At 35.8% G+C, this 12,009-nt stretch overlaps 1 protein-coding gene across 12 annotated transcripts; it reads right to left on the bottom strand.

Annotated features, from left to right (window-relative positions):
• Positions 1–314: 314 nt before the first annotated feature.
• On the bottom strand, positions 315–11,247 carry TEX30 (testis expressed 30). Of its 12 annotated transcripts, XR_006653771.3 has the most exons (9): positions 11,086–11,247; positions 8,666–8,896; positions 7,886–7,937; positions 7,169–7,374; positions 6,247–6,503; positions 2,898–2,989; positions 2,743–2,775; positions 2,611–2,644; positions 315–633 (listed from the first exon to the last, which is right to left on the bottom strand). XR_006653771.3 is itself a non-coding variant. In XM_071220136.1 (6 exons), exons 2-6 carry the CDS (start codon positions 9,387–9,389, stop codon positions 6,330–6,332), a joined length of 678 nt encoding a protein of 225 aa, XP_071076237.1. In that variant the 5' UTR covers positions 9,390–9,448; positions 11,086–11,194; the 3' UTR covers positions 6,045–6,329. The 12 variants fall into 12 exon arrangements, 2 of the variants coding, with proteins under 2 accessions (XP_071076237.1, XP_045042652.1); XR_008425905.2 differs by having other exon boundaries at positions 315–2,644; XR_006653769.3 differs by lacking the exon at positions 2,611–2,644.
• Positions 11,248–12,009: the final 762 nt, after the last annotated feature.

Raw genomic sequence — 12,009 nt, 5'->3', positions numbered from 1 at the left:
GGAAAGGGAACAGTTACAGAATGACATGAAAACAGTCTTCCTTACAAAGGAAGAAACATGACAAGAGACATAAGAAGAGACATGAGTCAAAGCTTTAAAGTCACATAAGGAGTATTTACTTGGGGCAGCAGTGAGTAGGAAATCAGAAAAATTCTTCAAAAAGCAAGCCATTGTAATTTATTTAATATAAATAGGGGCAGTTAAGAAAGAGGAAGACTAATCATTTCGGAAGCCTGAAAACCCTTAAAATGGAATATAAGGCATAAAATATAAAGCTTCAGCAAATGGGAAATATTCATTTATGAGGGCCTATATTTAACCATTGAGCCAAATGAATGATGATTTAGCTTGAGTCAATATAAGAGCTTCATTTTCTTTTTCCCAAACATTGGTACTTTCTTTCTGCTGTCACTTTTTTTTTCTTTGTTTCTTTCTTTTAACTCCAGATCTTTATATGGATATGCTGTGATCTTATGACTATTAGGTCTTCTTTCCAACTCCCTTAAATGAAGGGAGGTGACCTGGACTCTTTCAAATCTATCACTCAAAGGCTTTTATTATTCCCCAAATGGTTCAGTTCTATGATTGTGTCCTGCATTTCTGTAACTTAACTTGCAGCAGATGTCATCAGCCCTATAAGAAATTATAAAAGATGGTCATCATTACAACTTTTTAAATAACTTTTACAAACTGATTGCAATATATACAAATATACATATTCATATTTACACATACACACATATTCATCCTACAGGCTTTAAAAATGAAGAAAAGGACAAAGAAGATATTTTTTAAAAATCTTTAATCCCACTATCTGGAGAAGTAAGCCTGACTAACATTTTCTAGTATCAATTTTTAGGCCTTTCTTGTTTTCTTTTGCTTCTTTAAAAGTTTATTTTATTCTAATTCAAGAGAGAGAGGCAGGGAGGGGGAAGGAGGAAGGGAAGTGGAGGGAAGAAGGGAGGGGAAAGGAAGGAGGGGGAAGGAGGAGGGCGAGGTGGGGAGGGAGAGAGAGAGACAGAGACAGAGAGAGAAACATCAATGTGAGAGAGAAACATTGATCAGTTGCCTCCCACACATGCACTGACTGGGGGATCAAACCCACAACCTAGGCATGTGCCGTGATTGGAATCAAACCAGCAACATTTAAGTTACAGGATGACGCTCCAACCAACTGAGCCACACTGGCCAGGGCTAGGCCTTTTTTGAGTAAACTTAATAAAAAGCTATTTTGCTGAAAATGAAACTGGATAGAAACATGTACCTCTCTGACCTAGAATGGAATACCCTATTAGTATAGTTTGTTTGTAATACTTTATTTAAAAAAAAACATTTTTTAAGGTATCTTTCAGGTATCTGCTTTAAGAAACAAATCAGAACTCCAGTGCCTGGAGCTGCAATAAGTTAGGTCCAAAGTTCTTTTATATTGGACTATGATGGGCCACATCAGAATTACCTGAAAGCTTTAAAATGCATACACTCTAGACTCCTAGAAATTCCTGTTCAAAAGTCTGAGAAAGAGCTTACAAGTCTGAACTTGCAGTCTAACGACTGTTCCCTATGTGTCTGAAGCATTTGGTATGTAGTCAATATCAATCTATAGGGCAGGGGACACAAGAGTTGTGTTCAAATAATTGAAGTACGATCCATGAGGAGGGATTAGGCCTTCTGCATGGCCCTGGAGGGCATGCTGATGAAGTTAAGTTACCAGGAAGCAGAACTGTGCTCAAGGAAAGAACTTTCTAACATGCAGAGCAATGGAACAGTTGATCTCAGAGAGCCTAGCCTAATGGAAAATGGGCCAGATTCGAAGTCAGAAGATAAAAGATTGGATCAAAGCTTTATGCAAGGTTAATAAATAAGCTATGTGTGTGTCACTTTCTCTGCTTTTCTGCATCAGTGTGGCTTAGTTATTTCCTAAATGTTCTCATAATATTGTTTTCACTGTGCTACCATACTGCAGGACAATCACCCTTTATGTATACACCTCCTCCATAGGAATATAAACTCCTTGGGAGTTGAGACTATCTTATTGTTGGTATCCTAGTACCAAACACAAGGTCCACTGTATATCTAATGATTGTTGAATGTATTTTGATGAAAACAATTAAATCACTGATTGCAGCAAGAGTAGTGCTCAGTATTTAATCCCTAGCACTGACATCTTGACGATGCTGATGAATTATGATTGTATAAACTCCTTTCATGTCACTCCTGCAGCACCTAGCTAAGGGTGTGGTGGGTTCACAATAGTGCTAAATATTTTCTCAACTGAATTACGAAAACTGGTTGTTACTCCTTTTTTGTGCATATTGGAGAAGTTGGTATAGGGAAGCAAATCACTTAACCTCTCTACGCATTATTTTCCTCATTTGTAAAAACAGTAATAATACTGCCTGATCTGGAAGGGTAATGTCAATAATATACTAAAAGCAATTAACACAGCTTGGAACAAAGCAACCATTTAAACTCAGTATTAGATTGAATTATGATGTTGATCAACTTCAGTCCTCAATACAAATGAAAAAGCTTTCAGAATTCAGATGTAAATTTAAATTTGAATAAAACAAAACCAATCTGTACCATTTAATATCAAAATATAATACTTACCTTTCTTCTGAAGATGAACAAATTAACCAATAACCTAGTGATAAAAGGAAATTTAAAAAAGAGCACCAATGGTAGAAACTCAGGCTGAACAAGTTGTACACATATTACAATATGAAATTATATAGTATTTACCAAATTTCATGTTTTCAGACAACTGTCTTCATTCTATTTCAAGGGAGACAATAAAATGTTAGAGTAGTAATCCCAATATCATTTTCACAATTTTATGTTATTCTTATGTGTGATTTTGAAAAATAGGAAAGAAGGAAATTAACCATTATTCTTACCTCCTGGGCATCTGAACTACCCTTTTCTGGAAGTGCAAGTTTTTTCTGAAACCATGTATAAATCTTTATGAGCACGATCTCAAAAATAATTCCTAGGAAAATTAAAATAAAGAAGATTGGCATCCAATCATTTTGCAAAATGCAGGACTCTAGAGCGTCCCATAAATTAAAAAATATATTATCTTCTAATCCACTCATTACAGTTTTTACAATAACTATAAAAAAATAAATAAAATTGCTTTATTTTTATATGTGAAATAAATTGACATGAGGACTCAGAAGTCCTCCTCATTTCAAAACCACATGAAATGTTCTGCTGGAAAACAAATTTCTATTGCTGCTCAGTGTCTTATTAATGACAAAAATGATTAAATAAAGTGAGGTACGGCCCTGGCTGGTGTGTTTCAGTGGATTGAGCACCAGACTGCAAACCAGAGTCGCCAGTTCGATTCCCAGTCAGGACACGAGCCTGTGTTGCGGACCAGGTCCCCAGTTGGGGGAGCGTGAGAGGCAACCACACATTGGTATTTCTCTCCCTTTCTCCCTACCTTCCCCCCCTCTCAAATTAAATAAATAAAATCTTTTTTAAAAAAAGTGACGTTATGTGTCATAATGGGTCAACTGTGCACATAGCAACTTCAGCAATAATGAAAGTTCATTTGTGAGATGTGTGATGCTACAGGTAGCTTTTTTACTTAAAAAATTTTAAATAATGCTCTATACACTTTACAAAAAGAAACACAATTCTATAAAGAATCCCTTAGCATAGTTGGGTTATCACTGCCCTGTAATTCAAATTTAGAATAAATTTGACTGGATGAAACCATTTTCTATTACCTGCAGGAATAGTTTGGTATATTTTATGCCTCTTTAGGATCAGGAAAATATAAATGTAGGGTTGCCATATTTAGAAACAAAAGATGAAACAAAACTAGATGTCTCCATTTAATTTAAATCTCAGATAATTAAAAAATTATTTGGCATTTAAGTATGTCCTGTTGTTACCATATAGGACATGATACCTTGTCTCTTATGAGCTTGTGGACTTTTTTTCCTTAACCTTAAAATACCTAATTTTATATTGCTTTTTGCTGGATAGGTCTGTTGGAATGTCCTTCAACAATCTTCTGTTGTACTGAAAACCAAAGTTAGATTTTACCATGGTCTCCTGGCAAATTTCCTTTTCACTGTGTCTGATGAGTCCAAGGAGTAGCTTACTTGTAGTGCTTCCTGATGTCAGAAATAGGGTGAAGTAGAGTCAGATTTAATTCCTGCTCACTTCCCTCAGTTTAGTCACAAATAAAGTTGATAAAGTCTAGACTATTAATGAAAATGTTAACACTACCTTGGATTTAAGAGTACTTTCCCTTTGAAGATGTAATTAATACTTCATCTTCCCTTACTCAAGATGGGTTGAAAAAAGAAATATTACTCTTTAAACAAGAGTTAACCCCAGGCCTCTCTGGTCACATATGTTTAATTGAGTGCAAGGGAGATTTATGGGGCTCTTACTTTTCTTTAGTTTTGAAGATAATAAAATCAAAGGCACATTCTAAGTCTAAGAGTTTACAGTCTTCCAGTCTACAGGACTAGGTAGTTACGATCTTTATTTAGATTAACTGTGATCTTGGAGTTTGTCTTTGCAAAGAATAGCCCTCCACAATTCATGGTAGGCATTCATTACTTCTAGAAAAAATGTCAGCAATTCCTCTGGATTTTTCCATGATAAAGTACACCCTCCTCTGACTCCCCACCTACACACACGTGGTAATTTTATTCTTCTGGGGTTTTTCTTCCTATAAAATATAATGCACCTGACAAAACACTCAATTTCTCTTGCCTTATGACAGGCATTCTCTAATTCATTTAAGTGAAACCTTAAAGGGGACTCAATGTTTTACTTGAGTTGCTTGGATTTTTCAGAGCTTTATGGCACTTAATCTCTAGTATAAGAGCTGAATAGCTCTTATAAGAACTGAAAAGGAGCTTCTGTGTTAACACTCATACTGATGGTTAAGTTTGCAGAGTTAAAGAGTATCCCCCTTCAGGGCTTTGTAATTTATGTTTGTTATTTATATACTTGCCTACTAATAAAAGTACAATTATCTAGTTTTCAGCACAAATGAAACACTTCTGTCCTTTGCACTAGAAACCTCTTATTCCAATCTCAAATGAGCAGTATTACCTAAATTTATTTTTTAAAGTCACAGACAATAAATAATAATGAACACCAGAGAAACCCTATCATTAACAGTAATAGACCCTATAGGAAAACTCAGAAAAAAATACTAAAGTTTTTAAAAATCTGTATCTAACAATGTCACATTCTTTGAGCTATTTATTTGACATTGTGAACTAGGTTTTTATTCTTTATTTACCAAGAAAAAAAGTCCCAATGATAGGTATGTAAATAGTAATATAAAACCAAGATTGCTCATAATGCTTAGAAATTCTTCTGTGTATATCTTAGCTCAATACAACGAATATTTATTGAATAATGAAAGCATAAGGCACTGAATAACTAAAAAGTGTTTTATGGATAAAATATGAATGTAATTTAAGTGGTATGAACCAAATATGTCAATAACTTACTGAGAAGGCAAAGTATGATTAACAACAAAGAATAAGATATTAACATGGGTTCCTAGGAAAGATACTTGGTTGAGGTAATTCAAAGGAAGTTATAAAGAGGGAAAGAGAATGAGTAGATTTTGGTAACAGGAAAACACTAATGAAGAAAGTTGCAGGAAGAGGAGAAAAATAGACTTTGGGTAGTTCTAAAACTTTGTGCAGTCCATGTTATCTGGAGTACTATGAAAGCTTCAGAGTATGGGGGAAATAAGGCTAAAATGTTGACAGGGCCTACTATAGAGAGCCGTGAACTAAGGACTGTAACCTTAATAGTTACCTTTGGAGATCTCCTAAGTTTTGGAGTTGGAGGTATCAATTGGTTTACTTAGGCAAGGAGACAATAAAATAGAAAAATCAATTAGGCTACTGCAATTATACATATGAGTATTGTTGAGGGTCTGAATTAGTGACTAAATTTACTATAGTACAATAAGTGCTGTTTTCCTTTTTTAAAGATGACACTCTTCTGCAAAATTACTTTCTCAATTGCACAGAAATAAGACAAAAGTTCCACTGTAACAAAATTCAAATGTTTAATTTTTTTGAAACTTAACTATTAATAAAAATAAATTATATTTAGACCAGCTTTAAAATTTGTGCATCATCTTTACAGAACTATGCTTTCAAAATTCATTTTGTAAAAGACATCAATTTCACAAATAAACATGTTTTCAAAATGGGATAACATTAAAGAACATTAAATTAGTTGAAAATATACCTCATAATGCTGAGAGTTATGCCGTTTTCTATCAAATTAACTGTATTTGTATTCACAGTAACATGGCTTTGAACTAAAGACAATTATTTCTTGTCCATTTCAGTGATTTCCTGGATCCAAAACAAAATCTGTGTATTTATTTCTTTGAAAACGTCATTTGTTGACCGTCCTTTCACTGCCATAGAATGATTTGCCTTCTCAATCCAGTAGATTTTATTAGGAGCTTGCATTTTCTGTGCAACTTTCTCCAGCAAATTCTAAAGGAAAAAAGAAGAGGTTACTAGACTAATGCTCTATTTGTGTCTAATAAAAACTCACCCTTTTCTACCCCACCTTTAGTAGTATCCATTCACTAAATATTCATTAAATACCTAGCGTACAAACAATGAGGCAATGGAATGTGCAAGGAAATTTCTACTAAAGTGGCAGGCAATCCCCACCTCTCAGAAACAGCAATACTACAGAACTGACCTAGAATTTATTATTGTTAAAAATTAAGTAAATTGGACAAAATAATTCTAAAAATATTTTGCAAGGATATTTTATGCTCTAGGAAATATACTCATCTTTACTAATATGTACAAGTTACTCATTTTTCTTGAGTCAATTTTATTTAAAAATTGAAGAATCTGCTAGAATGTTGAAATGATAAATCAAATCCCCAAATCACAAGATTCAGATTAATCCTTCATTTCCCAAGTAAAAGTTAATCTATTTACCAACTCTCTATCCAGGGAGATGAATTTTGTCATTATGCTTTTTCTAGGTTTTCCAAAGCAACAGGGCAACAAAGGCACAAAACTAGCCTTAATTAGTCAAATCAGTATCTTTTTAAAGACACTGAATGCCATAGGTAATATACTGTTCCCAAGATATTTCTGTCTTTTTCTCTCATCCACACAAATATCAAGTTGTAATTTACCTTTTCACACATTTCATCTGCTGAGCCTGACACAAATAAGACAGGTTCTTTTATACGAAAGAGATTTTCATCTCTAAGTTTATGCTTCTGCTTTGGATGGTGCAGTGGGTAAGAAATACAAATGAGACCACGGACAAAATCATCAGCATCATCTGGCTCAATATGACACATTACAGAAGCAGCTGCTCTTGAGCCCATTGAACGACCTAAAATCAATTAAGTTTGACATATTAACATTCATAGATAAAATAGCAGATATGTGGCAAATTAGATTTGATTTACTATTTATCTATCATATTTGTATATCAACAAATTAACTCCAAAAGTTGGCAATTAAGAACTCACAATACCCATAATGGACACCTATACCCTGTGAAGAGCTAAAAACTAATCCTAAGTCAATTTTTTAAAAAAAAAGAAATTATTTTTCTGAATGATTATGAGGACAATCCTCATGAAGGAATCATTTGAGAGAAGGTGAACCAGATACATAAATAAAAGGAGAAATCTTTGGATTACAATATATGTATCAATGAGGTTTAAATTTGCTTTAAATACCTAAAGTACTTTGATGTTATAGAAGGAAGTGATCTATCAAAACCAAACAAAAAAAATCCTTAAATTAGCTTCCCATCATTTATTTTAATTCTCTATTACCTATTCCTATATTATTAGCAGTCTATTTAAAAACAAGAACTCACAAATATTGCAACTTACCTCCAAGGAAAACACCTGCAAGTTTGTATTCTCCTGAGGTCTTGAGGTAACTCTAAAAAAAAAAAATCAACAAAAAATTATTCATTCTTCTTCTATAAAATATTCCACTTGAAAACAACAGATATTTCTCATCATTACTGAAATGTAACCACAAAATCTTAAGAAATTTTCTTGAAAGAGGTAACCAGTTCTTTGCTCTCCTGGTGATGCCTTCATTGTCAAATCATATGTTGGGTAACACAGACAAATATGTAAGCAAAAAAACCACACATCACCAGTCTAAAAAGAAATCAAGTATTGAAATATTTTTGAAGACCAAATTATGTTTTTAAAAAAGGGCGGTAAAAGCCTCCAACTAATAAAAAATTATAATACTAACATCTAATTTAAAGCTCTGAAAAACTTAGAAAGCTAAAAGTAATTTGGATTAAAAGAAATTTCAGTTCACTTTATCCAGGGACTTTATAGTTTCTAAATGACACATACAGTAAACCATGCTATAGCTGTACATTCATAGTATAGTGGGCAAAATATCCAGAACTATATTCTAAAGTTATATAATTCTAGTAAGAAAACTACATCATAAGTAGCTTCCTTGGCAGTATCATGAAGGACCATTTATGATGTGAGCACTCATCTCCACAGGAACTTCATGTACTGATGAGATTCTAAGAATAGCCATTAAAAAGATATTTAAGTTAAATCAAATGACTGCTAACAAAATTTATTAAGAATTCTAAAACAGAATTGTTATAAGTAGATATAAAGAGATTTTCTTACCAAGACTGATTTATATGCTTTAACTCTATGTACAATATTAAGGCCTTTACAGGTAAACCTCAGGCAAAAAAAACCATGAGATGCAAGATGGGATGACAGTGACATCAAATGAGGAAGATTCATATCTCCGGATGCTCCATGTGTAAGAATTACTCCATAGGTTAAGCTCTTGCTAGGTACCAAACAAACAGCATCTAGTAATTTATTTCCAAAAGGTATTTTTAATTTAACCTAGAATTCAAAAGAATAAAGGGATTAAAAATTACTTCCTTGCCTTTTCAGACAACTGAATAACTATATGTTTGTTCTGCAAAACCCATGACTCAAGAAACAGCCTCCAAATAAAAAGCAGTATTAATAAAGCTAATAGTTAAGAAGTACTTATTGTGTATAGGGTACTATTATGAGTTTTTTATATGTATTAACTCATTTAACCTTCCTAATAATACTATGAGGCAAATACTATTATTGTTTCCATTTTACAGATGAAGAAACTGAGGCACAGTAGATTAAGTAACATGCCCAAATTACATAGTCACTAAGTGAATTCAAACTTAGGCTGTCTGCTCTAAAGTCCTTATTGTTAACCACTAATGCTATAGTGTCTCTTATAGTACAAGCTGAAAATAAGAAAATTACTCTGGAGCAATATAACTTAAAAAAAAAAAAGGAGCACTGAAGATGAAGAACACATGAAAATATGTATTACCTCTGTATGACTCATTTTCACTGATCAATAACAAACTTAAAGTGCATTACATCTGAGAAGCAAAGGACATCTCCCTGAAAAGAAGATTCTGTTGTGAAAGTTGGATTGGCAGACATGGATATGATACAAGAACCATGAATGAACACATTTAATAGCTGAAATAAACACATTTAGAAGTACTTCTATAATAACTGGTATCTTTGCATATGCATTAATCAGTTATTTTCAAGGGTCCAGGGCCAGCAGATGTCATATAATACAAAGCCAGTGTGATACCTTAACAAGGAAGCCTTAAGAAAATTCGTTATCAAACTAGGATGTGGTATGTTGACATTTACATATTCTAAGCATCTTTATTCTCAACTGTCTTTAACTTAATTTCACAGCATCTTTCTATTAACCTATTTCCTTCCTAATTATCTTTCTCAATTCTTCCTTTCACTATGCAATAATACCTTGAATAACTGGATAGTGCTGCTAGTTTCTGTGCATTTTGAAGAATCTGTGGTTTATATAGAATTGTTCCACAGTATTCACTGCTGCAGGTTTAGAATTAAGCTAAAATTTGCTAAGACATTTACTTTTTAGCGCCTAGTATTTTATTGTTTTTGTTTCCTTTTCCATTCTCTCCATCCTTGTGGGTCTGTCTTTTAAAAATTTCCCTTTACTGTAACTCTAGGGAGACTTCAGGAGGGAGTAAAATTAGATACATGTATTCAATCCACTATCTTAACCCAGAATGCTCTCCGATTTCTCAACAACTTGGGCTTTCGTTTTCAGGAAAACTACTCCCTTCCAGTAAGTATACAGTCTGTTCCTCACAACTGGTGTACACGTTCGGTACTACTTAGGAAGCACTGAAATTGTTCCAGGATATAATGTCACAACAACCTGGTCTACCCAATCTCGGTTATAATCTCTGGTTTGGGATTCCCATCGGGGAGGGTTTGAAACCTGGCTCAGCTGCAAGTGGAGAAAATACCACCAACCTCATAGAGATGCTGCGATGATTAGTTGATAATCTGTACTGTATTTAGTAGTGTCCCCAAAATACAATAACCAATTGCATCGTATGCTGAAGGATCAAAAATGCCACAACCACTGTAACTTTCAATTGGAAAAATGTGCATTATCTATTAAGTTGAAAGCAGTTCGTTGGAAGTCATGGAGTAAAAAAAAAAAAAAAAAGTCAGGAGTTCAAGTTCCGGGGTGGGGGGGGGGCGGTGTCCATAATCTGGTCAGGTCTGCAACTAACACCAAGCCATACAAGAGTAGATACTCAAAGGGGGTCTTTGGAGTTTGAGGTTCAAAGGCATCTGAGAAACGGCGTATCCCTCAACTAAGGCGCGTGCGCCAGGGCTGTGAGGGTTCTGTTCCGAGGACCTGGGGCAACCCCTAAAAACTCGGGAGGCTTGCCTCAAGCTAGCTGCTGGTGATCAGCTCGTGTGACCCTTGCTGGACCAGTTCGGCTCCGCCCAAACGCACCATCACCATACTCCGGCCTTCTAATCTACCAGGCAAGTGTATACCCGGAGGCCAGTGCCCGCCGGCAAAGAACTTACACTGAAAGTCTCGCAGACCCACAACAGCTCCCGGTGAGAGGACAGCTGGAGTCTGAAACGCTCAGGACGGCGCCACCGGGCACTCTAGCAGTCTCTCGAAAGTCCGCTCCCCGTGTAGTAACGCCAACCGCGGCCACCTCCAGACTTACCAGGGAAGGGAAGGTAGCCGGTAACACGTAACCGCCCTTAATCGCTTCAGAGTGCAAACTCCTCTCGAAAGAACTCTCGCTGCAGCCGCCAGAATGTTCCATTAAGGCGCATGCGCGGGCTGGCGCGCGGGGCACGCCGGGGGCGGGAGTTTTCCCCGCTGCTGCCGGCAGTGACTGACTGGGCCAACTCTTTATGTGGACAGGCCTTTCTGTGGACACGCGCATGGTTGACAAGCAACAAGCCTTCTGACACTGCCTAACTGCCAACTTGTTCCTCTCTGGGACCTTCCCTAACTACTCCATTATAACAGGCAGGTCAGAAAACGTGGGGTCAGCTCTGATTCTCTTTCTCACGCCCCACAATTAGCTAATCCTGTTGGCCGTATTTACAAATATATAGAGAATCCAACCACTTCTCCTATTTCTACCAGACCGGTCTGAGCCCCACCATCATCTTAGCTTGGATTATTGAAATGATCTGCTATTTGATCTCTTGTTCCCACGCTTCCCCCCACCTCTTTATGTTATCAAGAGAGAGGCCAACTAGACCCACTTGAAATGTGAACCCCTTGGCTCGAAGCCTTCCAAAGACTTCATATCTAGTCCATAGTCAAAAGCCGAAAGGCTTTAAAATGAGCGCCAACGTTGTATACGGTCTGTCCTCTCACCGCTTACCTTTCGATTTCCTATTATTCTTTCCCTGGCTCATTCAGCTCTAGGCACTGGGGCCTCTTTGTTGTCCTCACGTTCCCCTAACCCTAAACCCACCTACTACGGGGCTTTTTTACTGACTGTCCCCTCTTTTCACAGTGTTCCCATTGGCTAATTCCATACGTCTTTGTTTACATGTCATTTTCTCAGTGGGCCTTCCCTAATCACCTCAGAGTTTTTATCCTTCTACCTGGTTACCTCACATACTATGAA

This window comes from Desmodus rotundus, chromosome 13 (assembly GCF_022682495.2).
Source record: "Desmodus rotundus isolate HL8 chromosome 13, HLdesRot8A.1, whole genome shotgun sequence".
Taxonomy (NCBI): Eukaryota; Metazoa; Chordata; class Mammalia; order Chiroptera; family Phyllostomidae; genus Desmodus; species Desmodus rotundus.
The sequence above is the reverse complement of the archived record's forward strand: the minus strand, read 5'-3'. Positions and strand labels throughout refer to the sequence as shown.

Bases quoted from the DNA above. Each gene is read 5' to 3' on its own strand.
- TEX30 (XM_045186717.2), bottom strand. From the start codon at position 11,187: ATGGAACATTCTGGCGGCTGCAGCGAGAGTTCTTTCGAGAGGAGTTTG. The intron at 7,375-7,885 runs GTAAGTTGCAAT...AATTGATTTTAG, and splicing joins TGCAGGTGTTTTCCTTGGAG to GTCGTTCAATGGGCTCAAGA. The intron at 6,504-7,168 runs GTAAATTACAAC...TTTTTCCTTTAG, and splicing joins CAGATGAAATGTGTGAAAAG to AATTTGCTGGAGAAAGTTGC.